Raw genomic sequence first — 27010 nt, 5'->3', positions numbered from 1 at the left:
CCATGGATTCAGTGTCAAACAGTAGAAAAAGAAAATAGATTTCCTTTGATGTGACTATTTGTTTTGTTCCTATTGCTACAGTTATAATCTGTAGCTATAGGGGGGCCGCCGCCGGTATCTATAGCTACGGATTATGGTATCTATGGCGACAGTTATAACCCATAGGAATAGGTCTACTTTAAAGAACAGGGGTATTTGCGTCCTCAAGTGCTCCGACCGTACATACAAAGTCTAAGTTAGTAAGGTAAGGTTTGTATCCTTTGTAAAAATCGCTGGATAAAAGGTAGCATCTACCGTGGTAAATTTCTCTACTCCCGGAGTGTGAAGGATAATACTCAGGCACTTACAAATTAAGAAAAAAGTTGTATAGGTGGCATATAAGTAAGTATAATTATACGGTTCAAATTGCTTTAATTTCATGTGTCATAAACCAAAATTTATACAAAAAAAAAAAACCAAAATTTATACTCATTCGATAGTCCTGATATCGGATTGGTGGACATTTATTTGACGGTTAAAAATTAAAAATATCCAGTGTTCCTATTTCAATAAATAAGTGTTCGTTAATCAGAGGTCAGGATCGTCCAACAAATATTATATTGGACCATCACTTGATTTCAAGTGGTTTCCACAATTCAATAGGTTTAATATATGTATATGAGTCAATGTGCGCCACATGTAAATTAAATTTCTGAGTTACTAAGTATCTGCCCCCCACTGATTGATTAGGGAGGATAGCAACAGAAAGAATCGCTGAAAAATGGGCCCAAATTGTTGAAGCAAACTCACCTTCAACAAAGAGGTAGTCAAGGGACTCTTCTTTGCGGCTGGCGGATCTACAACAATCACAAGAGGAAGCCATGAGGATGCTTTTCTTCTTCACGCTGATGTCAACAGGGACTGCCTTATTGAGGATTACGGAAGGTCTGTCCCTCTGCTAGGGTGCGGATCACGTCATCTGGGTTAGGGAAAATTCGGGCCAATTCTCCACCAGATCCGTCTGGCGCCTCGTCCGGTCCCCAAGCCGGGTACGTATCTAGGCTAAATGGGCATGGCACCCTCATCTCCCTCCCAAAATTACAATTTTTGCATGGAGGATCCTCAATAAGGCAGTCCCTGTTGACATCAGCGTGAAGAAGAAAGGCATCCTCATGGCTTCCTCTTGTGATTGTTGTAGATCCACCAGCCGCAAAGAAGAGTCCCTTGACCACCTCTTTGTTGAAGGTGAGCTTGCTTCAGCAATTTGGGCCCATTTTTCGGCGATTCTTTCTGTTGCTATCCTCCCTAATCAATCAGTCGGGGGCAGAGCTTCCCAATGGTGGGCTATTGCTAAGGAAACGTCCACTTTGGGTATGCTTAGAGGGCTCACCCCGGCCCTCATTCTCTGGGAGATTTGGAAAGCAAGGAATGAGCATCGCTTTGAAGATGTTCAGTTCAGGATCAGTCACTCCATTTATCAGGTTCGGCTTTGGCTCTCCCTTCTGTCCAACTCGTTTACCCTCCCGCCTAGTAAATCCTAGGGTGATAGAGAGGCAGTTGCTGACTTTTGTCTTCAGCCGAGGGTTAACCCTCTCCCCTCTATGTCCATTGTGAAATGGATTGGCCCAGCCGGGGGTTCGGTTAAGTTGAATGTTGATGGCTCATCCAGAGGGAATCTGGGCCCATCAGGGAGTGGGGGAGTCTGTAGAAATGATAAGGGCGTCTTCATATTTGCTTCCGCAAGAGGCTACGGCATGGGGTCGACCTTTCTGGCAGAAGTAAAGGCAGTGGTTGACGGTCTGAAGTGTAGCAAGGATTTTGGTTTCTCTAGCATCGAGGTGGAGAGTGACTCCCTCGCAGTGGTGGACATCTTTTCCAAAGCTGGGAATGTCCCTTGGAGTGTTTACTACTGGAAAAACCAGTTCGACTCCATTCGGGCCTCTTCTTCTATTTCTTTCAAGCATATCCCCAGAGAGTCCAATGCCGTGGCGGATAGCGTTGCTTGCTGGGGTAGCTCTAACCAACATAACAGAGTTTTCCACGCAATCTCGGATCTCCCTCTTATCTCCCGTGGGGGAGCTCACTACAAGAAAACTGGCCTTTGCCGGCGGTCAAAACCGCCGGTAAAGACCCAGAAAACCGCGGGCAAATCCTTTGCCCACGGTTAGTTAACAGCCGGTAAAGCCTCAGTCGGTAAAGGCTTTACCGGCGGTCAGGACCTTTACTGACAGTTGTGCTGGACGCCGCTAAATTATCAGTTTTTTGCTACACTACCAGACTATAGGTCAAAAGCTACGGATAAAATCCGTAGCTAAAGATGACTATCTCACAGTACGACCGTAGCCATGGGATCTCACCCCTTTAAATCTTGTTACGGTTTAAATCCGTAGCTATAGAGATCACGGCGACCTAAAATCCGTAGCAATAGAGAAAATCTTTCTTATCAAAAAGTATTAAAAAAAAAAAGAAAAAAAGAAAAAGAAAAGGTGACCCACATGTATCCTAGTTTTTTTGTTTTTTTAATTATACACCAATCTAAGCAGCTAATACCTTGGTTAATGTCAATGATCTCCTCATTGTCAATGATTGCCATTGTTTCCAAGGGACTGGTTTCTTCTGTCGATCTTTGGTGAGTTGTGTAGCTGCCATTGAGGTTCACTCTACTTGCCTTCAAACAGGCTGTAAGAGATTCTCTACCTTGTAGAGTGTTAACTGGCTTGCAGCGGGTGAGAAATTGCGGGTATGCCTCCACCTTGTAGACAACTCAGAATTTGGAGGTTCTTGTTGAGCTTCCTTGGGAGTTCACCTTATACACATTAGTTGATGAAATGGATCTCTTATCAGGAGAAGACCAATCCGAGTCTACGGAACAAAAATCCGCTGAACTCTCAGCATTATCATTTGATAATTCCAGTTCATTGATTTTTCCTACAACAAATCAAAGGTAAAATGAGAATTGGTTGATGCCAATTCAGATCCAGCAAAATTCAGATAAAACCAAACAATAATTTAATCAAAACCAATTGAGAAATATTATGCATTCATCTGGCTGCAAGCAAGATCCAATCGAACTTGCTCTGCTTAAATGAAAGAACTAAAACAAGCTCAAATTGTTTGACCCAGAAAAGGTTCAGTTTCATAGTCTGCTGGACTGCCAAAGAAAGATGTTTGAGTGGAACAAATGGACCAACTTATTTTCAATTAGAACCAGCATCACCATCATCAAGGTTTACTACTCAAGGAGGTCTGCTACTCTGCTTAGGGTGAATCAGAATCCAAGTGGCCAATTCAAAAAACCAACATCACCATGAAGGGCACTATCCCAACAGATTTGTTTCCATTTTTTACCGGTCGGTTAGTTGTAGGCGCAATCCTACTGCCATAGGATACGTCTCCATTGAAATATTTTAACCCTCAGCATAAGCTACCATGCGATACTTGGAATTTCTCCATCATTATAATTTTCACTGCCCATAAATTTAAAAAGAAAAAAAAAGAGAGTCATCTGTCAGGTCTTGAGCAAGGGGAGTCAAGAGTTAGTTTTGCACCATTTAGAAAATGGTGGTGAGACTTTAGACATACACATGGCATGCTTGTATGGCAATCCAGACCATCCAAATCTATGGATGGAGCACAAGTGCATAATAAAAAATCTTCACTGAGAAGATAACATTAACCATCAGATTTGTCCTTCCAAATTTGGACCATTCACTTTTATTTTTAACCATCTATCCATATGATATACATTAATTGGATGGTTAGGATTGCTTGATCAGTGTGATTTAGAAATGTCTGATTTTAGAAATGCTCCATCAACAATGAGATCCACAATATGGATGGTGTGTATAGCTGTAAATCAATCTGATATGTAAGGTGGATGAGTCACTGCCAATTTTTAAATGGTGCCAAAAAAAAATAGAAAAACAAATAGATGCAATAGCTCTATTGAATTTACCATTTTATCCTAGAAAATGAATTGTCTATCAGTGGAAGGAGAGTAATATATATGAATTCCCTTTCTATTTTCAAATCAGGTGGAGAAAGAAAATGAAAAAAAAAAAAAAAAAAAAAATAAAGAAAAAAAGAAAAGTTGGGAGAGAAAAGTACGGAAAGAGAAGAGGGAAGTCTAACAACATATATAGAAAATCTGCTACACAAGAAAGAAATGCATCCACAACAGTCCTTGAAAATTCTGATTCAAGCTAAATTGTTGGATGTAGCTCGATGAGGCTGTTACCTGGCTCTGGTTTCTGAACTCCTCTGTTTCTCATTGCCTCTCTCACTCTTGTCATTCCAAGAGGCAAGCCTCCACCAAATTCAGCTGCAGCATTTCCCATCTACAGATTAAAAAGAAAGAAATGAAAGAAAGAAAAAGAAAAATAAAAGAAGAAGATCATAAATGCATAAAAGTGAAATTGGACTGTTTTTCAGCGACATGGCCCATCTGCATTGGGTCAAAATAAATGAATGGCCCAGATCTTGTACAAGTGCCCCTCGAGTAAGAAGATTGAAGGCTTGATTAACTTACTTAGCTATGAATGTTTAGTATTGGATCATTCCTCTACATCTAATGCAAAAGCATAACTTTCTTACCTCTTATCTTTTTCAACTGAGCTTCCACAGAAGCCTTCTTTGTGTTCTCCCACGATCCAATCGCCGACAGCTTCTTCTGGGCCTGTTTAAAAGAGTTAGCATGTTCAATACCCCGGCATTGAGGAATGATCAAATCACTTCAACTCAATATACAAAAACACAAACAGGAAAAGCTGGAGAAAAAACTCAATTCAACTCAATTTTTGTTTCCCCTTCCTCAAAAGGCCATTGGCATTCAGATATTAACTTAGACATTTTGGCAATTGGTTAGTCCACCATGTGATATTAAGATACTCTACTTAGGCATCCTTGTGGCCCTCCATGTTTTGGATAGGCTTGATTTTGGTTTCTATGGAAAGTAAGAAAGAAGAACACCTACAATTCACGAATAACAATACAACACTAAGGAACATAATAGTTTCATAGTATAGTTCCCTATAATGTCTAAATAATTACCACCTAAAAAAATTGCTTACCATTGCTAGTGCATGCCCTGATAGATCATCCTCCTTGAGAATCCTCTAAAGTGCTGGATGGTCGTCGCCCAATCTAGGCCTCCATTGATCCTACAAAGGATGCCACAGACTGGGAATTGTTTCCCTTGAAATTTTCTCTTATTTTTCTCATTCCATATGCCCCAAATGACAGCAAAGAAGACACCATGCCACTGACATCTTCCAATGGGCTCCCCATGCACTCGCTGACTAGCTTTGAAATAGATGCGGGACAGCTCTGAAAGAAATGAAAAGCTCGATAAATACAATACCTGCTTGCAAATTGTAGTAAATGAAACATGTGGAGAAGATAACAAAAAAGAACTTAGAACTACTTAAAGATAAAAAAAAAATAGTGGATGTTTGCTAGCTCACATGTACATCTTCACATGCAGATGAGGATGTGGAACATACGAAAATCAGTTGGCCCCATTGTAGATAACCTATCCCAAAAACCAGGCTAGTTATCTAAAATGTGAAACTGGAAGATCCAAAACAATCAAAATCTTGGAAGATAAATTATCAACAGAGTAACTGCAAGTCTTTACTAGTGCTGGAATTGGCAGTCCCTAACAATTGATGAATAAATGCCCTTTCAGTTTTTTCAGCTGAATAAATGCCCTTTCAGTTTTCTCAGCTGAACAAAAGAGTAACTGCAAGTCTTTACTCGTATTTGTCTTTTTCAGAAATCTAGTTTGCTAAGTACCAAAGGGTTGCATGCCAAAACAAGGTATTGTAGCAAGGAACAAATTGAAATTGGGTTGCATGCCAAATTCCCGAAGTAATGTTAAGGGGAGCCCACACAAGTCATTTGTACCTAAGTTTGTGGTATTGAAAATGTTTGCACTTGATCATTTTCAATATACATGTGTGTACATGTGCTTATGTGTATGAGAAATGATGGCATCCGATCATAAGTTACCATCCACCTGATAGATAGCTTTCAACATGAGATCCACAATGTTTGGAGAACACAATATTAATCAATATTAAACAGACTGTAGACAATTCTGACATTGTTAAATTGAAGGACCAGTAAAACACAAACATCAAACCAAACTACCAAGTAGATAATCAATCTAAGGTTTTCAAAACACCAGGGTCAATTGAATGACCTGGAATTACAATGGTTCAGTTCACATTAAAGGAGCGCCCAGATCTAGCCTTGATTTGCCCAAGGAGTGGCCCAATCTGGGTCTGATCTGACCCATCTAGGCGGCCCCCAAGGTGGTCCGCCTGACTGTTGGTTGGAGGCCACACATCTACATCGAGGTGGGTTCAATACGATCGGACCATTGGGTCTTGGATGGTTTAAATGCACACATACGTCACACGGGTCCCCACCGACTTGCCGATTAACATAGCAGCTATATAACGGGTGAGATCACTAGCCCACCGTCCCGTATGTATCATGGTGGGGGGCCATGCATGTGGTCCAACAACTAAATGGATGGACAGTCTAGATTAGCAGACCTAAGCCAAGCTAAAGGCAGGTGGGTCCCACATGTGGATGGCGTGGAGGATGCATACATCATGATAGGGCCTTACGTGGTACCGTCCAGCAATGGACGGTGCTGATGTTCACCATGTGCGGGCTCCACAATCTGCTGATATCAAGGGCAGCGGTCATCCAACAGATGGACGGCCCAGATATACATGAGGTGGGTCCATGCGTGTGGGACCCACCATCACTAGTTATATTGTGAATATATATATACACACAGACACACACACACACACACCATATATATAATCTCAAACGTACAGAGTCGAACGTCCCTTGCTGGAAGGCCTGGATGACGTTCATATGTGGACGGTCAGAGAGACCCATGCAACCTGATGTGGCCCAGCGTCAACCCACCTGTGGTTTGGTGAGGCCAAGTGTCAGTGCAGCCCACCTGCATTTGGTGAGGCCCATGTTCTGCGTAGGCCACCAGCTGTAACCGTGTATGCATGTCGCCCCTGTTGCGGCTGTTTTGAAGACTGTCTCCGGCCCTGTTTTCATTTTTTGGCTTAAATAGACCCCATTGGAGGGCTTATTTCACCGCCTATCTGCGGCCAAACCATGGCCACTATCATGGTCTGATAGATGCCAGATCTTGGCCCCATCTGAGGGTGGTATCAGTCCATCATCATGGCTAGCTTTAGCCCAAGCAACAATCCCATTGAAAGACTGTGTTTAGCTAGATGGAAGGCTAGTTTACGGTCTGATGCAGTCGAGTTGGAGACCCGATTTGCAGCGCATCTCAGGCCATTGAAAGACTGTGTTTAGCACCCTGCATATCATCCATCACACCATGCCAGAGCATTAAAGTTTCTCTTATGACAGTCATATTCACTGAAGCTCCAATTAAACAAACATGTCAAAAACTTACGGGGTGGAATATCTGCTTACCTGCATAGAAACTAAACACAAGGGTATATATTGATCATCCACCTCTCTTACTACCAAGTAGTCCTGATGAAAATGCATCTACACTACAAGAAGGGGAAAAAAAATAGTTTGTGGCTGCACCGATACGGTCTAGTATGAACGGCTGCCTACGTACCCAATGTTCAGAAGATTGGGATCAAGCCACTACATAGTTCTTAATATTTAAATCAGAATATTTTACGCATAAGCAGAGAAAAAATCAAAACAAATGATAATAGAAATGTGTACCTTCTGTTACGCATAAGAAGATGAAAAGCTGAAACAAATCACAATATAAATCTTTGTAGATTAGTCAAGCAAAACCACTAACATGAAACAAACATTAGCTATCACAACCAACTGTCAAAATCAATTATTTTTGTTTTCAGAAATAACAAAAAGAGAGAGAGAGAGATCCCTCCATTTAGCTCAATCCATAGTTGTCACAACCTACAAAATAAAATAACAAGAAGAAATTAGTTAATATTTACAATCTTATATAAGTTCTATTGTATATGAAAAAAAAAAAAAAATCTTACCAAACAACAACAATCAGGCCAACAAATACTCGTTCCAGCCGCATCCCCAATTGTTCTGTACCGTCCATAGGGTCTCATCAAAGTCTCTTCACGTACAATTGCCACCTGAATATATACTTCCCAAAAACCATTTCCAAGTGGGAACCCACCTACTTTTGTGAGCGGATCCTTAGTCAAGACAATCCCTCTAGCGACAGTAACCCCACGGATACTAGTAAGAAGAACTTCGATTACGTCCTACAAATAAAAGTTACTATTTAACACAATACATTGCATCATTTGTATACCACATCTAATTAAGAACACAATAATCTCAAAACATAATAAAAGAACTATTTGATTTGTGTGAAAATTTACCCCGGTACTACTGCAAGTCGTAGTCTTTCCCTTTTTCGCTAAGTGTCCCTACAAATGATAAATCAATGTCAATCATCATATACCGACTAAACTCTATATAATATAGGACATAATACACATGTAAATATATGCATATATATCATATAATTACCTAGCTTGATGATGAGGCCGGTTGGTTTAGGTTGAGATTAGCTGAATTATCTGATACTGTGGATTTCAGATTTGTCCTAGAGGATATCAGCTGCGCCATGGATTCTTTAAAAGATGAAAAATCTGATTTTAGGGATGATACTTCCGATTTTAGGGATGAAACTTCCGATTTTAGGGATGATACTTCAATCTGCAGTCCTTCATATTCTTCATTTCTACTCTGAGCAGCGGAGGCAATCCTTCGTTGGCTACGTGTTGTTCCCCACAAATCAGTAGGAGTGGGGCCTAACCCATAAGTGCGGACTCGGCCATGTCGATCTTCTCCCATTACTTGAGAGAACAAGTCATTCCTTCCTGTGCTATTCTGTGAGGTATCGGGCTGCTGAGAAATTTGTTCATTAAGTTGTTCCTGCAATAGAAAAATATCGGTTTAGATTGTACAACGATAAATGAGAGAATTTTTTTTTAAAGTATAAAACATAACGATTAGATGCATGGATATACCATTACTCTTAATGAAGCCTCATCCACAGGCCTACCACTCTTGCACGTATGGGTCAATATAAACACATCTGCCCGGCTTGGATCCTCGCCACTAGCCGTTTTCTTCCTCTATCATTATGTAAACAAGTTATATATAAGAAATAGACCAACATGGTTGATCGAGTGATTAAGAAAATTTACCTCTTCCTCACGTATCCGTGCAAAGCTCTTTGAGCCTGCAGCGTGGCCGATTAATTGTCTTTTTCGATTCTCTAAACTTGTCTTACTACGAGCCTATATGTGAACACACCGACGGAGTAAATTATTGTGTAATTCTAAAACATAAAGCAATCGATAATTACTCATCACATACATTCCCTTCTTTAGAGTTCCAAAACTGAATGAGTGCCTTCCACTAATCCTCTTTGACCCGCTCATCAAGGTTCGCAAGCCGCTCCTCGTCAGTCTCATGAGGAGAATAGTAGAGTTTTTTCAGTTCACCTTTCCAGTCCTTCCATTTTCTACCAATTGATTGTAACACCCACTTCTTTGCATCCGCGTCAAACTCAAACTTAGACTGCATCACATGTTAAAACCAGACAATCATATAATGAACAAAAAATGGAAAAAAAATGAAAAATGAAAAAAACTAAGCATTGTCACCATTACCATAACAAGTCCTAACATATCATCCTTCTTCTCATTCGGCACTGCCCTCCAATCAGTAAATGTAAGGGGTGCATATTCCCCATTGCGTGCTATAGTCCCTAGGAAGTTTGTCAACTTGTTAACATTGTCACCAACGGGTTGTCCTTTAGTATTGATGGGAATAGTAATGCGTTGTCCTTCACGCATCTTCCAAACTTCGAGGCATCGTGTGTGGCCTCTCTTTTTTATCGCACCCTGTGAATCTGTTAAAACAACAACATTAATATGGATACTCGTATAGTTCCTTAGCATAAAAACACATAAAATAATCGATGCATAACATACCACTAGAGGGACCCGTTGTAGCCTGGGTCTGGCTAGGTCCCGCATCAGTCATAGGACCTATCGATCGCCTAGCCGTGCGTTTGATGCGCCTCATGTCTAACACCTGTATATGTCTAGCAATATGACAGTATGACAATAAAATATTCTTCATCTTTAGTTAAATTTCAAAAAACAGTAATAATAATAACAAAATCGCATGAAAAAAAACATTTGAATTTCTTTTTCATATATCAGGGCAATATGGTACATAAGAAATCAATTATTGTACATAATGTCGTCTCCATCGGGATCAGAAAAATCAGTATCATCTGTTTGGTCCTCTACCATCTTTTGGGTAGGTAGTAAAGGTGTGACAATTGTTGTACCATCGATGTCTATCCTTTCCCAACTAATAATGTCATCACTCGATTCCTCCAAACTTTGATCATTGAATGATGAACTCTCTAAGTTAGTGTCAACATCATCTGTAGACTCTTCCCCACGCATCTCAAACAAATCCCTAGGTTTCGTCCTCACTACAACATGCCAATCTTTCTCGATGGGGTCTTGCACATAGAACACCTGCTCAACTTGAGATGCGAACACAAATGGTTCATCAAACAACTGTTGACCAGTATGGCATAGCCGTTTTAAATTCACGAGCGTGAACCCAAACTTATCCTTCTTCACACCCCTGCCCTGAGATAGAACATCAACCCAATCACACTTAAATAATATAACCTTTCGATCACCACAATATTCCAATTCAATGATGTCTGTCAAGACAGCATAGTAAGTTACATCTCCTGCAATAGGGTTTTTGTCATTAACACTCGCAAAGCTTGATGTCTTTGCAGTCACCACAACTCCACTATGTTGAGTTTTTCTTTTCTTCTCTCGATCTTTAGTGTGAAACCTGAAGCCATTTACTATAAAACCTTCATATCTTCTTGCCATATTAGGACCTCGAGCTAGCCATCTAAGGTCTTCTGAGACCTGCTCATTCTTTGCATAGCGCAACTGTTCAACCTATTCGCATATATAAAAAAAAAATGTTAAAATAGAAGCATGTGTCTAGACAATGAAAATAAGTGAACATGCACATGTCCGTCAACTTATTGCATCGACTACTTACATGATCACTAAACCATTCATGAAATGTTTCATTGTGAATGCGCTCTATATCCCTTGGTCGTGCGCGAAGATTCTTCTGCTTAACAACATTCATGTGTTCTCTGTATATAAATTGGTTCCAGTAAGAAACAGTGGGAAGTTATTTTCCACAAGTATAAATTAAGTGTCATAGTTGTCTTACTCAAGATATGGGATGATTGCGCTGCTGTTAAACAGAACATATCGATGTGCTTGTGTAAATGCAACTTTATTTAGTACACAATCTTTAGCCTTCCCTAATGCACGACCTATTCGTGGAAAAATAGATGATTGTTCTGTAACGGTGTTACCATAATCATCATTCCGTATTGGTCGGTTGAACCTTGTCTGCACATTATGCAAGTACCTTGAGCAGAAAGTTAAGCATTCTTCTGCCAAGTACCCTTCTGCAATTGAACCCTCGGGCCGACTTCTATTACGTACATAGGACTTCAATGTGTGTAGGTACCTATGGTCACCAATATTAAACAGTTCAGAAATATATGGTCGATTAGCATGACTAGAATAGCATGGAAAATAAATTTAATTTATAAATATTAGCACGCACCTCTCGATGGGGTACATCCATCGGTATTGTACCGGTCCTGCTAGTTTGGCCTCACCCGCTAAATGAATAGGCAAATGCACCATAATATCAAAAAAAGCCGGTGGAAAGATCTTTTCTAGATGGCAAAGTGTTAGCACAATTCGAGATTCCAATTGGTCGAAATCTTTTACTCGGACTACTTTGGAACATAATTCCCTAAAGAAACTGCTCAATTCAAGCAAGGAAGTGTTGTTCGTATCGCCAACGGAAGTATTTGTTGCATCATAACATGACAATCATGGCTCTTGAGTCCTAAAATTTTGTGCTCTTTGAGATGCACACATCGTGAAATATTTGCTGCATAACCATCTGGAACTTTCACCCGCTTCAAGACTTTGCAGAAATCATCCTTTTCACTCGATGACATAGAAAAGCATGTAGGTGGCAAATATATTTTATTTGATGAGAGCTGTCTCGGGTGTAATGTTTGTCTTATACCCATATCTTGCATGTCAAGACGTGCTTTCATATTATCTTTTGTTTTCCCTTCAATGTTCAACAATGTCCCAAGCACATTGTCACATACATTCTTTTCAATATGCATCACATCTAGATTGTGACGCAATAGATTATGCTCCCAATACGGTAAATCAAAGAAAATGCTCTTATTTTTCCAGTTATATCTTTCTTCCTCATTGTCTTCTCGTCTTCTCTTATGCCCATGACTGCCTACGGTCTTCTTTCCAAAAGTGACATTGTTCACTCCCCAAGTGCAGGGTTGTGATGTAGTAATAAACTCGGTAAGACCGAGGTCGAATCCACAGGGACTGATACCTGTACGTTATCTGAAACCAAGAAGAACTAGAACTAGACTAAGATGTGATCTAAACCAAATAGAAATTAAGGAATAATTGTGGAAGAATTATCTAAGACTTTAAGGAATTCAGAGGACGGGAACTAGGGATTCAGAGGATCCACTTGTAGAGATCAGGGAGATCGTATGCCAGGATCACAAATTATGGAACTTTACTGAACTGCCATTGATATAGGTTTCAAGAGATGAAAGGTGTATGAATTAGAATGGATTCCATCATCTAACCATGCCCAGGAGACAAAGTAAACAACAGGATTAAACTAATTACCAACCAATCGACAATGTATGAAGATCAGGAAGGGTACTGTCATCCTACCATGCCCAGGAGAAGATGGTGAACAACAGGGCCTCCTGACGTCATAAATATTAAAAGAGAAAGAGAAATATTCAAAGCCATTGCAAATCCATTGTAATTTCAGTCACAACAGACCATTAAATACTGAGAAAATATTCCTTGAATTATCAACTTAAAAATCAAATTGAGTTCAGAAATTTTAAATTAAATGCATAGAATAAACTCTCCCATCTCGCTACAGGCTTCACCTCTTAGCCCTAGCTAAGAGGTTTAGCCACTCATGATTGGCCTAAACCCAAAACAAATAGAAAAGAATAAAAAAAAAAAAAAAGAAGAAGAAAAGAACAAGAAGGAAAGAAATAAAAGGAAACAAAAGAAGACATAAGCAAACCTTCACTCTCTCTTCAATCCTCTCGCTTTTTCTTCTTCCTTTTCTATTTTTTTTTCTTCCTCACGTTCAAAACAGCTGCACTCCTCCCGTTTTCTCCCTGACCGTACACAGCAGCAGCAACTGCTCCAGCCGTTCCAGCCTTTCTTCCTCCCAGTCTTCTCTGTTTTCTCTTCTTCCTGCTCTCTCCCTAGCTCTCAGACCGTGCACAGCAGCAGCAGCAGCCCCGTTTTCTTCTCCCAAACCAAAACTGATTCTCTCTCCTCTCTTCCTTCGTTCATATACAGAGCTGTTGTCCGGGAGTCCTACCCGGAGTAGGGTGCGAAGACACTCCTTACGCAGTCCATAGGCGTGCGCGTCAATGTGCGCAGCAGACGGAACACGGAAACACACCTCCGTTTGGCTTGAGATTTTGGATGACTGATCGTCAAGAATTGGAATCGGACTTCTTGGTGGGGTTCAAGATCGCTTGATCTATCATTTGAGCGGACTGGATTGTTGATCAGATCAGCATCTTGATCACGGAATGGCCCGAACATCTCGGTTGCGCGCAACAGAGCTTGGCGCTTCTTGCGCTGGGACGTTGGTGGAGGCCCTGATCGAAATCTGTTGAGAAATCCCCACCGTTCATTGAATTCCTTGTGAAAAATCAGTCGGGGAAGAGTAGTTTTCGTGGGTTCTTGTGTGGCCCATTGTACTCACTCAATTCACCGTTCATCTTATGTTGTACATCGATCTCCGTGTTTGCATCTGCATGGGGCTAGAAGGTCACCTAGGTCTTGGTCAGTGGACCCGTGGGATTCCAATGGACGGTCCAGATCGGACCGTCGCATCATGATGGTGGCCCACAAGACACTTCCGCAGGCTCTGTTTCGCGTTCGCAGGTGAAAGAACCTGTGTTGGAGAAGGGATCGGTCAGCGAGCGCGCTGACCGATTTCATGGGTCCGGTGCGCTGCACACATCCATGAATGTGTACACATGCAACCTAAGGTGGGGGCCATCATGATGTTCATGCTAAATCCGCTCCATCCATCCGTTTCTCTATCTCATTTAAGGGGTTGACACCAAAAATGAAGTATATCCAGCTATCTGGCGGGCCCCAGATTGATAATTTGTGGGCTGATCTGTCCGTTGGGCCATTTCCACAGTGATCCAGGAGCTGAAATTTCACGTGTACGGTTCATTTATGGTCTTCAGGACACGTATGGAGTTTTGAACTGATCAGATGGTGGGAACCCTATGATCTTGCATTTAGAACACTTTTCAGGCCACTTGAGCTTCAATTCCCCGATTTCCGCGGACCCCTGGTGTATAATTCCGTCGCTCTTGGTCTTCTAGAGTCCGTCCCATGCTTTAGTGTCATCAGATCGGTAAATCCATGCTTTTTAGTGTCCTTTCCCAGTCCAAGCTCATGAAGACGCCCTGCATCACAAATACAATTAAATTAGGCTATTAAACGGTGTCATGCTTGTAAATCCATACAATACATGGGTCTGATATGCAATATTTGACCCTCAACACAACCCCCAACCAGCATTTTGCTAGTCCCGAGCAAAGTATGCGAAAAATAAGTTGAGAATTACAGGAGAATTTCTATGAACTCGAGTGATTTTGGAAAACAATCTAGATATTCAGAATTCAACAATTCATGAATGTTGGGCCTTACTCTCTCCTAGACTCAAATACACGGTAAACTTCATTCAAAGTATTAGTCCCTTAATTAGAAATAATCCTAAACATTGAGTTCCACAGATGTAAAGTGTAATCCCAACTTTCAACATTAATATTCAATTCTTTATTTCAGGATATCGTTGGTAATCAACAAGAGAATTCATAATAACCAAAGCTTGCCTCAAAGATCATCTTTTCATTCCTTCAGTTTTTTTTTTTTTTTTTTTTTTACTGAGAACCACGAAGGGGAATGAAGTCCACACTTATAGGGAGCAAACCTATAGTGAAGATTCTTTGCTTAACCTTTTTCAACGGTATCTCTTCCTTTTAATTGATCTTGACGGGCAATTGTTAAAGTTGGTTCCTTCTATGCTTACTGATCCTCAAATTAACCCTTCAGTTTCAAACTGAAATCTTGATGTGTAAGCGAGATGTGACATGTGAAATCATGACTCAATCAATGTTTACAACTTCTAATCATGGATTAATAATTAAACTTAACTGTGAAATCTAACGAGCAACTGAATCCAAGAGCAGTAAATCACCAACATTCCATATCCTGTGATTCTAAATCAAAGATGGTTGTCAAATCACTTTGAATTCACCAGAAAGTCCAGAAAAAATTTAAAAATTTTCACAATTTTTTTTTTTGCTCAAGAAAATACTGATTAGGTAAACTAATCTCCCACTCCCAACCTAAAAGCTACATTGTCCTCAATGTAAAAGATATGAGTATGGAATGCGCATAGAACAACAAAAGTAAAGAAAAAGTGAAGGGAAGATAGTACCTGGATGATGAATCATGAGAGACTTTCAAAGAGATCGCAGCATGGAATCCAGTCAGCACGAGAGAGAAAATAACACAAAACTAACAAAAATAAAATCCTACCTATACCACTTTCGCAGGTGCTCTCGATTGCATTTAGCGCATGCAATAAGCCTTTAAACCCCTAGGTTACCCCTAGTGGACGAGTTGTAGTCTCGTGAGGGTTTGCAGGAATGTTACCCACAAACATTGAACTAGCTAGGAAAATGAAATAAGTTGAAAAGCTGGGTTGCCTCCCAGGAGCGCTAAGTTTAACGTCTTCAGCCAGACCAAAGCAACTACCATAATCCTATGAAAGCGATAAACCTACCTATACCTCCATCAGACTAGAAGATCATTCCTGGTAAACAGGATCAGTCAGAGGCATGGACATGTCCTCTGAATCAAATTTCTCGACAAATGGCTTTAAACGATGTCCATTTACTTTAAACTCCTTGCCATTGTCGGGATCTCTTATCTCGACGGCCCCATGAGGATAAGCAGTAACAACAATGTAAGGGCCGGTCCAACGAGATCGAAGCTTACCCGGAAAGAGATGTAATCGAGAATTGTACAAAAGGACCTTCTGACCAGGCGTGAATGATTTTCGCAAAATGTGTTGGTCATGAAATGTTTTCATCTTGTCCTTGTAAATTCTCGCATTATCGTATGCATCATTCCGGATTTCTTCAAGTTCATTCAATTGAAGTTTGCGTAGCGAGCCAGCGTTGTCCAGATTGAAATTAAGATTTTTGATCGCCCAGTACGCTTTATGTTCCAACTCCACAGGCAAGTGACAAGCTTTCCCATAGACAAGTCTAAAGGGAGACATTCCAATAGGGGTTTTAAAGGCAGTACGGTATGCCCATAAGGCATCGGTCAATCGGATTGACCAATCCTTACGATCTGGGTTAACCGTTTTCTCCAAAATGTGTTTGATCTCCCTATTCGAAATCTCAGCTTGTCCACTTGTTTGTGGATGGTATGGGGTGCTCACCTTATGAGAGATACCGTATTTCTTCATTAAGCTCTCGAATGGTCTATTACAAAAGTGTGAGCCCCCATCACTAATGATGGCTCGAGGCGTTCCGAATCGAGAAATGATGTTTTCTTTTAGGAATTTAATGACCGTGCGATGGTCATTCTTTCGACACGGAATCGCTTCGACCCATTTAGTGACATAATCCACGGCGAGCAAAATATACAGATTTCCAAACGATTGGGGGAATGGTCCCATGAAATCGATGCCCCAAAGAATCAAATGCTTCAATGATAATGGGATTCAAAGGCATCATATTTCGACGGACAATGCTCCCAATTTCGGCAGCTCACAAGCTTTGCAAAACTCATGAGTGTCCCTAAACATAGTGGGCCAAGAAAAGCCACATGCAGAATCTTGGCCGTGGTCTTTTTAGCAGAAAAGTGACCACCACAGCCTTCTGAGTGACAGAAGGAGATGACACTCTAATGCTCATCGTCTGGCATACATCTCCTTAAGATTTAATCTGGGAAATATTTAAATAAATATGGATCGTCCCAAAAAAAGTTGCACACCTTGGTAAAGAATTTCTTCTTATCTTGCGCAGTCCAATGTGTTGGTATAGAAAATTAGCAATATTAGCGAACCAAGGTGAATGGGAGACTCTAAACAATTGTTCCTCAGGGAACATGTCATTGATATGGGTCGCCTCAAGGGAATCAGAGGTATTAAGGCGAGAAAGGTGATCGGCCACTACGTTCTCTACTCCCTTTTTATCTTTAATTTCCAAATCGAATTCTTGGAGTAGAAGGATCCATCGTATCAAGCGGGGCTTAGAATCATTCTTAGAAAGAAGATACTTAAGTGATGCATGATCGGTGTAGATAATAATCTTGGATCCGATCAAGTAGGACCTAAATTTGTCCAAGGCGAACACCACGGCTAAGAGTTCCTTTTCCGTGGTCGAGTAGTTTACTTGGGCAGGATTTAGAGTCCTACTTGCGTAGTGAATGACGTAGGGCTTCTTGTCTTTTCTCTGGCCTAGGACCGCCCCAAGAGCATAATCAGAAGTGTCGCACATAAGCTCAAAAGGAAGGTTCCAGTTGGGTGGCTGCATGATAGGTGCAGTGGTTAACGTGCCCTTAAGCTTGGTGAAAGCTTCCTGGCAGTGCTCAGTCCACTCGTACGGAGCATCCTTTTGAAGAAGATTACATAATGGACGAGAGAGGAGACTAAAGTCCTTTATGAATCGTCTGTAAAACCCTGCGTGTCCTAAAAAGGATCGCACGTCTCTGATGTTCTTTGGTGGAGGTAGGTTAGAGATAAGATCGATTTTTGCCTTATCTACCTCGATTCCTTTGGACGAGATGATATGCCCAAGGACAATTCCCTTCTGAACCATGAAATGGCACTTCTCCCAATTAAGTACCAGGTTCTTTTCTTCACATCTTTTCAGCACACATTTAAGACTTTCCAAGCACTTGCTGAAAGATGGACCGTAAACAGAGAAATCGTCCATGAAGACCTCTAGATATTGCCCCACCATATCAGAAAAGATACTAAGCATACATCGCTGAAAGGTGGCAGGGGCATTACATAGTCCGAATGGCATCCTTCGATAGGCAAAGGTGCCGTAGGGACATGTAAATGTGGTCTTTTCCTGGTCTTCAGGGGCTATCTCTATCTGGTTATAGCCCGAATACCCGTCAAGGAAACTGTAATAGGAATGACCAGCTAACCTTTCCAGGATCTGATCAATGAATGGTAAAGGAAAGTGGTCTTTCCTCGTGACGGTATTCAACTTCCTGTAGTCAATGCACATTCTCCAACCAGTAGTGACTCTAGTTGGCACGAGTTCATTATTAGCATTGGCTACGATGGTGATTCCAGACTTCTTAGGAACCACTTGAGTTGGACTCACCCATTGACTATCAGATATAGGGTATATAATACCCACGTCCAGTAGTTTAAGAACCTCGGCCTTAACCACTTCCTTCATGTTTGGATTTAGTCTACGTTGTGGTTGCCGAGCGGTCTTTGCATTATCCTCAAGATATATGTGGTGAGTACAAATCGAGGGATCGATTCCTTTGAGGTCCGCTATCGTCCATCCCAGGGCTCCTTTATGCTCAATGAGAGTAGATATAAGCATACTCTCCTGTTCTTTCTCCAGGTGGGCAGAGATCACCACCGGGTATGTCTCATCTTGACCTAAATATGCATATTTCAAATCAGAGGGCAAAGGTTTTAAGTCAAGCTTCGGCGGCTTGAGGTTAGACGGCAGAGGCACTACATCAGTTTGTGGTAATTCTTCAAATTGTGGCCTCCATCGGTTAACTTCAAGTACCGGTGCAGTATCAAGCAAGGCGCACGTCTCCCTAATCATGTCATCATCAAAATCATGGGAGTGGGCCAGGCACGTCTCTAGATGGTCGGAGGATAAGGTCAGAGGTGTCGTATCTTCCACGAAAGAGTCAATCATGTTAATGTCGTGGAACTCGTCATCATCCTCTGAATTGCTGCCGTTATTGAAAAAAATATTTGACTCCAATGTCAAATTTCCAAAAGACATAGTCATGATCCCATTCCTGCAATTGATAATTGCATTTGACGTGGCAAGGAATGGGCGACCAAGAATGACAGGAATCTGAGTGCTCATGTTATTGATGGGTTCAGTGTCCAGGATGATAAAGTCTATAGGGTAGTAAAATCTATCAACTTGGACCAACACATCCTCAATTATCCCTCTTGGTACACGAACAGAGCGATCAGCAAGTTGTAGTGTGGTTAGGGTGGGTTTTAATTCACCTAAACCTAACTGTTTGTATACCGAGTAGGGAATCAAATTGACGCTCGCTCCTCAGTCAAGAAGTGCGTGATCAATTCGATGGTTCCCGATTACACATGATATGGTTGGGCTACCGGGATCCTTAAATTTCTGCGGCACGTCTTGCTTCAGGATGGCACTCACTTTCTCAGTTAAGAAGATTTTCTTTTGAATAATTTTCCGTCTTTTGGTCGTGCATAAGTCTTTCAGGAATTTGGCATATGAAGGTATCTGTTTAACGACATCAAGTAGAGGAATGTTGACTTTCACCTGTTTCAACACCTCTAGAATATCCTGAGAGTTAGAGAGAGGTTTTGGTGAAACCAACCGTTGGGGGAATGGAGCAACTGGCTTCTCTAGAAGTTCCGGTTCTACTTTTTGTGGGGCATCACTGGATCCATCATTGTTGTCCTCTTTTGGTTCTTGAGGCTTTTCGGGCCTAACCGGAAGAGTTTTATCAATGATCTTCCCACTCCTAAGAGTGGTGATGGATTTAGCATGCCCCATCTGATTTGAAGAGCTGGGATCATTATTCTCGTACTGCGGTTTAGGATTGGGGAGAGGTTGTGCAGGAAGCATCCCCTTTTCTATAACCGTCATACGAGAATCTATCTTTTGCATAAATTCTGTGATTCCTCGCATTGCCTGAGCCAGCTCTTGTATGGGATTTTGAACCGGTTCCTCTTGAGGTTTCACTTGATTTGGATTTTGATTGAAGAAACCTGGAGGAGTCGCCGTTTGTCCATTTCTCCAACTGAAGTTCGGATGATTTTTCCAGCCAGGATTATATGTGTTGGAGTTAGGTCCAGTAAAAGGTCTTTGATAATTATTTACGGCATTGGCTTGTTCATTCAACACTCCTCGAAAGGCAGGTATTGTAGGACAGTTTTCAGTTGTGTGAATGTTGCAATCACAGATGCCACAAACAATTTCATTGACCTTATCTTTCTTTCTTTCCATGGCCTCAACTTTCCTTATGAGCGTAGTCACTTTACACTTGAGATCATCCTCTTCTTTCAAGAGATATAATCCACCTTTTTCCTTTAATTGAGTCGGCCTAGACGTGGTGTTCGACTTTGGGTAATAGTCCCAAGATTGTGTTTTTTCAGCCAAACTGTCGAGGTAGTCCCATACCTCGTCGACATCTTTATTAATGAACTCTCCATTACACATTGTCTCGATCATTTGGCGTATGGAAGATGTCAGTCCATCATAGAAAAAATTTGTAATGCGCCACGTTTCAAACCCGTGTTGTGGGCATGAACTGACCAAATCTTTGAACCTTTCCCAACATTGAAAGAATGTTTCATCTTCCTTTTGGGCAAAGTTCATGATTGCTTTTCTGAGGGTAATTGTTTTATGATGTGGGAAGAATTTTTTTATGAATTCCCTCTGCATATCGTTCCATGTGCCAATGGATCTAGGACGCAGTGAATGTAACCACGTCTTAGCTTTCTCTTTTAAGGAAAAAGGAAAGAGTTTCAGCCTAATTGTATCTTCAGATACATTAGGAAAACATAATGTAGCTATTATCTCATCGAACTCTTTCAAATGTAAATATGGACTTTCAGATTCAAGTCCATGGAATTTGGGAAGGAGCTGGATAACTCCTGGCTTGATGTCCATTTGTCCTGTGTTTTCAGGAAAAATCATGCATGAGGGCATACTCACTCCCGCCGGTTGCAGATAATCTCGTAAGGTACGAGGCGGGGGTGCCTGTTGCACCTCATTCTCATCTTGGGTATCCTCCACCCTGGGTGGAAGTGGAGGAGGTTGGTCTTCAGCCATAACCTCAGTTAACTCAGGGGATTTCGAGTGGTGTCTAGTCCTGCGATGGATAGTCAACCCCTCAACCAGTCCTCCTTCAGTCAAGAGACGTCGAGTGTCGTCACGGGCCCACTTGGGCATGAAAACACTCGCAGCCCTCGATTAAAAACCTAATCCTAAGAAAGGAAAAGAAAATCTAGAAAGAAAGAGAGAGTTGGAAAGAAATTACCAAATTGGAGTCCTAAGTTAAAAACCTGCAAAATAAAACAAAAATAAGTTAGATTCCTAAAAAGAGAAGAAAAATAACAGTGAATTAATTTCTAAAAGAAGGAATTCTTAAAAGAAAGTGGAAATTTCTAAAGTAACTTAGGAAAGATCTAAACTAGAGAGTAGATTATTAAAAGAGGACTGAAAGATAGGGAGTAGGGAAAAAGCTTACCAAATTAGAAATTTCTATCTTAAAGGCCTACAAAATAAGAAGGTTAGTTCCTAAAAAATATTCTAAAAATAACTTAGGAAAATAAATTAGATTCTAAAAGTGCTAGAATTAGAAAATTTCTAAAATTTAAACCCTAATTCTAAAAATATGAAAAAGTAGAGAGATTAGGAAGGAATTACCAATTGAGAAACTTATGTCCAGATCCTATAAAATAGGAAACAAGTTAGTTTTGAACTCAAATAGAAATAAATAAATAAATAAATAAAACTAAGGTTAGTAAAATCCTAATCTTAAACTAATCCTAAAACCAATTAATTTCAGAAAATCGTAACTATCAGTCCCCGGCAACGGCGCCAAAAACTTGTTCACTCCCCAAGTGCAGGGTTGTGATGTAGTAATAAACTCGGTAAGACCGAGGTCGAATCCACAGGGACTGATACCTGTACGTTATCTGAAACCAAGAAGAACTAGAACTAGACTAAGATGTGATCTAAACCAAATAGAAATTAAGGAATAATTGTGGAAGAATTATCTAAGACTTTAAGGAATTCAGAGAACGGGAACTAGGGATTCAGAGGATCCACTTGTAGAGATCAGGGAGATCGTATGCCAGGATCACAAATTATGGAACTTTACTGAACTGCCATTGATATAGGTTTCAAGAGATGAAAGGTGTATGAATTAGAATGGATTCCATCATCTAACCATGCCCAGGAGACAAAGTAAACAACAGGATTAAACTAATTACCAACCAATCGACAATGTATGAAGATCAGGAAGGGTACTGTCATCCTACCATGCCCAGGAGACGATGGTGAACAACAGGGCCTCCTGACGTCATAAATATTAAAAGAGAAAGAGAAATATTCAAAGCCATTGCAAATCGATTGTAATTTCAGTCACAACAGACCATTAAATACTGAGAAAATATTCCTTGAATTATCAACTTAAAAATCAAATTGAGTTCAGAAATTTTAAATTAAATGCATAGAATAAACTCTCCCATCTCGCTATAGGCTTCACCTCTTAGCCCTAGCTAAGAGGTTTAGCCACTCATGATTGGCCTAAACCCAAAACAAATAGAAAAGAATATAAAAAAAAAGAAAAGAAGAAAAGAACAAGAAGGAAAGAAATAAAAGGAAACAAAAGAAGACATAAGCAAACCTTCACTCTCTCTTCAATCCTCTCGCTTTTTCTTCTTCCTTTTCTATTTTTTTTTCTTCCTCACGTTCAAAACAGCTGCACTCCTCCCGTTTTCTCCCTGACCATACACAGCAGCAGCAACTGCTCCAGCCGTTCCAGCCTTTCTTCCTCCCAGTCTTCTCTGTTTTCTCTTCTTCCTGCTCTCTCCCTAGCTCTCAGACCGTGCACAGCAGCAGCAGCAGCCCCGTTTTCTTCTCCCAAACGAAAACTCCTTCTCTCTCCTCTCTTCCTTCGTTCATATACAGAGCTGTTGTCCGGGAGTCCTACCCGGAGTAGGGTGCGAAGACACTCCTTACGCAGTCCATAGGCGTGCGCGTCAATGTGCGCAGCAGACGGAACACGGAAACACACCTCCGTTTGGCTTGAGATTTTGGATGACTGATCGTCAAGAATTGGAATCGAACTTCTTGGTGGGGTTCAAGATCGCTTGATCTATCATTTGAGCGGACTGGATTGTTGATCAGATCAGCATCTTGATCACGGAATGGCCCGAACATCTCGGTTGCGCGCAACAGAGCTTGGCGCTTCTTGCGCTGGGACGTTGGTGGAGGCCCTGATCGAAATCTGTTGAGAAATCCCCACCGTTCATTGAATTCCTTGTGAAAAATCAGTCGGGGAAGAGTAGTTTTCGTGGGTTCTTGTGTGGCCCAATGTACTCACTCAATTCACCGTTCATCTTATGTTGTACATCGATCTCCGTGTTTGCATCTGCATGGGGCCAGAAGGTCACCTAGGTCTTGGCCAGTGGACCCGTGGGATTCCAATGGACGGTCCAGATCGGACCGTCGCATCATGATGGTGGCCCACAAGACACTTCCGCAGGCTCTGTTTCGCGTTCGCAGGTGAAAGAACCTGTGTTGGAGAAGGGATCGGTCAGCGAGCGCGCTGACCGATTTCATGGGTCCGGTGCGCTGCACACATCCATGAATGTGTACACATGCAACCTAAGGTGGGGGCCATCATGATGTTCATGCTAAATCCGCTCCATCCATCCGTTTCTCTATCTCATTTAAGGGGTTGACACCAAAAATTAAGTATATCCAGCTATCTGGCGGGCCCCAGATTGATAATTTGTGGGCTGATCTGTCCGTTGGGCCATTTCCACAGTGATCCAGGAGCTGAAATTTCACGTGTACGGTTCATTTATGGTCTTCAGGACACGTATGGAGTTTTGAACTGATCAGATGGTGGGAACCCTATGATCTTGCATTTAGAACACTTTTCAGGCCACTTGAGCTTCAATTCCCCGATTTCCGCGGACCCCTGGTGTATAATTCCGTCGCTATTGGTCTTCTAGAGTCCGTCCCATGCTTTAGTGTCATCAGATCGGTAAATCCATGCTTTTTAGTGTCCTTTCCCAGTCCAAGCTCATGAAGACGCCCTGCATCACAAATACAATTAAATTAGGCTATTAAACGGTGTCATGCTTGTAAATCCATACAATACATGGGTCTGATATGCAATATTTGACCCTCAACAGACATTAATTCCTTGTAACTGAGCCAACACATCAGACCCAGATAGCGGAGTTGGCGCCTCACAAAATTCTTCCGTGCCATCAAAGGATCTGCTATCAGTTCTAAACTTATGATCAGGTTCCAAGAATCGACGATGACTCATATAACAAAACTTTCGACCATGCTTTAACCATTTAGATGAAGTGTCTTTATTGCAACAAGGACAAGCAAGGCGTCCTTTAGTGCTCCATCCAGACAAGTTTGCATATGCAGGGAAATCACTAATAGTCCACAACAATGCCGCACGCATTCGAAATATCTCATTGCTTGAGGCATCATAAGTGTTTGTGCCAATCTCCCACAATTCCTTCAACTCATCTATCAGAGGTTGCATATATACGTCAATGTTATTACCAGGTCCAGAAGGTCCAGGAATAAGCAAGGACAACATGAGATACGGTTGCTTCATGCACATCCATGGTGGTAGGTTATATGGTATCAGAACAACAGGCCATGTGCTATGAGCAATACTCATTGTCCTGAATGGATTGAAACCGTCAGCTGCTAACCCGAGTCTAACATTGCGTCCATCCGAAGAAAATGTCGGGTGGTCATGGTCAAAAGTTTTCCACATTGGGGAGTCAGCAGGATGCCTTAATATTCCATCGTTGGTGCGACTCTGGAAATGCCATTTCATAGAAGAAGCTGTTTTTGATGACATGAACAATCTCTGTAACCTTGGTTTCAAGGGAAAATGGCGTAATATCTTAGCCGGAATTTTTTGATCTTTTGCTAATGAAGAAGTTGCCTCGTCATCTGATTGATGTTCAACCGTTTTCCATCTACAAGCACCACATGTAGCACATGATTGCTCACCAGCGGCCTCCTTCCAGTACAACATACAATCATTGGGACAAGCATCAATTTTGTCATATTTCAAGCCCAAGTCCCCAATGATCTTCTTAGTTTCATAGAAAGACTTTGGTAAAGTTTCACCCTCGGGGAGTGCCTCCTTCAGCAGTTCAAGCAACGTGGTGAACGATTTGTCACTCCATCCACCGAGGCACTTCACATGGTATAGTCGAACAACGAAAGATAGCTTGGTGAACTTCTTGCACCCTGGGTACAATTCTCGATCGGCGTCTTCCACCAATTTGAAAAATTGTTGCGCTTCGGTATTAAGCCCCGGTGTAGTTCCATATTCTGCATCACTCTCTTGACCATCCAATGTATGTCCAAATGCATCTTCCAACAATCCGTGCATATCGTCGCATGGATCTGGATCATCACCTTCAACATTTGTAGTAGCAGGCATAAAAGAAGACGTAGCTTCTCCATGAAAATGCCAATGAGTGTAACTCGTATTAAATCCATCACACACAATATGATCGTATGCTTCTTGTCGAGACACCCAGTAGTTGTTGTTGCATTTCTTACATGGACATAGGATCCTCCTTCTATTGCTTGCATTTGCAAATGCAAAATCTAAGAATTTCACAGCTCCACTTAAGTATTCGTTGCTCACCCTAAACCATCCAATGAAATTGGAGGAGATGTCAAAAAAATGCATCTTAACCAATGGGCCATAACAACTAAAAGTTATTGAGGTACCTTGACATACGAATCCAACTCTTATCCATCACTATGTTCCTTAGCCACTTCGAAAGACAAGTTGGTGGAAATACAATGTGGGCCCGACAAAGCTTCCTACGAAAGATTAACTAGAATGACTCACTTGAAGATTCACTATTGTCAAAGATTTACTAGAATTGACTAAATCAGTCATCCAACCAAGATCGGATAGATTGTAATGTTTTCATGTTCCCATGTAAATGCCCACATCGAAATTTCAATAGCATCTCCACATGTCTCTTCAGATATGTTAATCTCGCATTTTATTCTTATGTCAAGTATCCGCACAATGTGAGGATATTTGACATTAAAAATCAATTATAAAGATGCAATGCAGAACGAGCATGAACATTTAAATTAAGGAACCAAAAGCATTCTAATCTATCCAACCTTAAATGGTCATAACAGCGGTTCCCACCTTCTAGGCACCACCACTCAATTAAATCCTAAATTAGTTACCCATCCAAGGTTGGATAGATTGTAATACTTTCATATTCCCATTTAAACGTCCACGCCGAAAATTCGACAGCATCTCCCCATGCCTCTCCAGATAAGTTGATCTTACGTTACATTCCGATGCCAAATATTTAAAGCAATGTAAAGATATTTGGCATTGGATACGGAACGGAAGAAACATATCCAAAGAGAAACGAGGAGATGGACCGCAGATCAGGCATGAACATTTAAATAGATTATATGAAAGCATACTATCCATCTAACCTTGAACTGTCCAAAATGGGACAATTTGAGCAATTTCTATGCCACCAAAAACACACCATATCTATGTATGGCCACATAGAAATCCTCAAACGGGTAACTAATTATCTAACTTACAAATCACAATCACAAGTCACAATTATAAATTAACAAGTCACAATAATAATTTAAGAAAAAAAATGTAATACATATAAAGCATACCGCCCAAATTTGTATTTTCCTATTGTGACTCACATGAGCACTGGATTTGCATAAATTTTCCTATTGTGACTCACA

At 41.1% G+C, this 27010-nt stretch overlaps 2 protein-coding genes, 1 non-coding gene and 1 pseudogene across 4 annotated transcripts; 1 reads left to right on the top strand and 3 right to left on the bottom strand.

Annotated features, from left to right (window-relative positions):
• Window positions 1-8024: 8024 nt before the first annotated feature.
• On the bottom strand, window positions 8025-10134 carry LOC131240733 (uncharacterized). 2 transcript variants are annotated; one of them, XR_009168846.1, is made up of 7 exons: window positions 10002-10132; window positions 9678-9919; window positions 9382-9585; window positions 9210-9302; window positions 9030-9137; window positions 8527-8934; window positions 8025-8423 (listed from the first exon to the last, which is right to left on the bottom strand). XR_009168846.1 is itself a non-coding variant. In XM_058239160.1 (5 exons), the coding sequence occupies exons 1-3, from the start codon at window positions 10093-10095 to the stop codon at window positions 9424-9426; spliced, it is 498 nt and encodes a 165-aa protein (XP_058095143.1). In that variant the 5' UTR covers window positions 10096-10134; the 3' UTR covers window positions 9029-9137; window positions 9210-9302; window positions 9382-9423. The 2 variants fall into 2 exon arrangements, 1 of the variants encoding a protein (XP_058095143.1); XM_058239160.1 differs by lacking the exons at window positions 8025-8423; window positions 8527-8934 and having other exon boundaries at window positions 9029-9137; window positions 10002-10134.
• Window positions 10135-10191: 57 nt separating this feature from the next.
• LOC131240732 (uncharacterized) lies at window positions 10192-11917 on the bottom strand. Its single transcript, XM_058239159.1, has 3 exons — window positions 11701-11917; window positions 11116-11601; window positions 10192-11009 (listed from the first exon to the last, which is right to left on the bottom strand). The coding sequence occupies exons 2-3, from the start codon at window positions 11206-11208 to the stop codon at window positions 10257-10259; spliced, it is 846 nt and encodes a 281-aa protein (XP_058095142.1). The 5' UTR covers window positions 11209-11601; window positions 11701-11917; the 3' UTR covers window positions 10192-10256.
• Window positions 11918-13305: 1388 nt separating this feature from the next.
• On the bottom strand, window positions 13306-26139 carry LOC131239077 (uncharacterized; annotated as a pseudogene).
• Window positions 20763-20869, top strand: LOC131241772 (small nucleolar RNA R71). Its single transcript, XR_009169339.1, has one exon. It is a non-coding gene; the product is annotated as a small nucleolar RNA R71 (small nucleolar RNA).
• Window positions 26140-27010: the final 871 nt, after the last annotated feature.

The sequence above is a fragment of the Magnolia sinica genome, chromosome 3, assembly GCF_029962835.1.
Source record: "Magnolia sinica isolate HGM2019 chromosome 3, MsV1, whole genome shotgun sequence".
NCBI lineage: Eukaryota > Viridiplantae > Streptophyta > Magnoliopsida > Magnoliales > Magnoliaceae > Magnolia > Magnolia sinica.
Note: the sequence above shows the minus strand (reverse complement) of the source record. Positions and strands in the feature narration are given on the sequence as shown.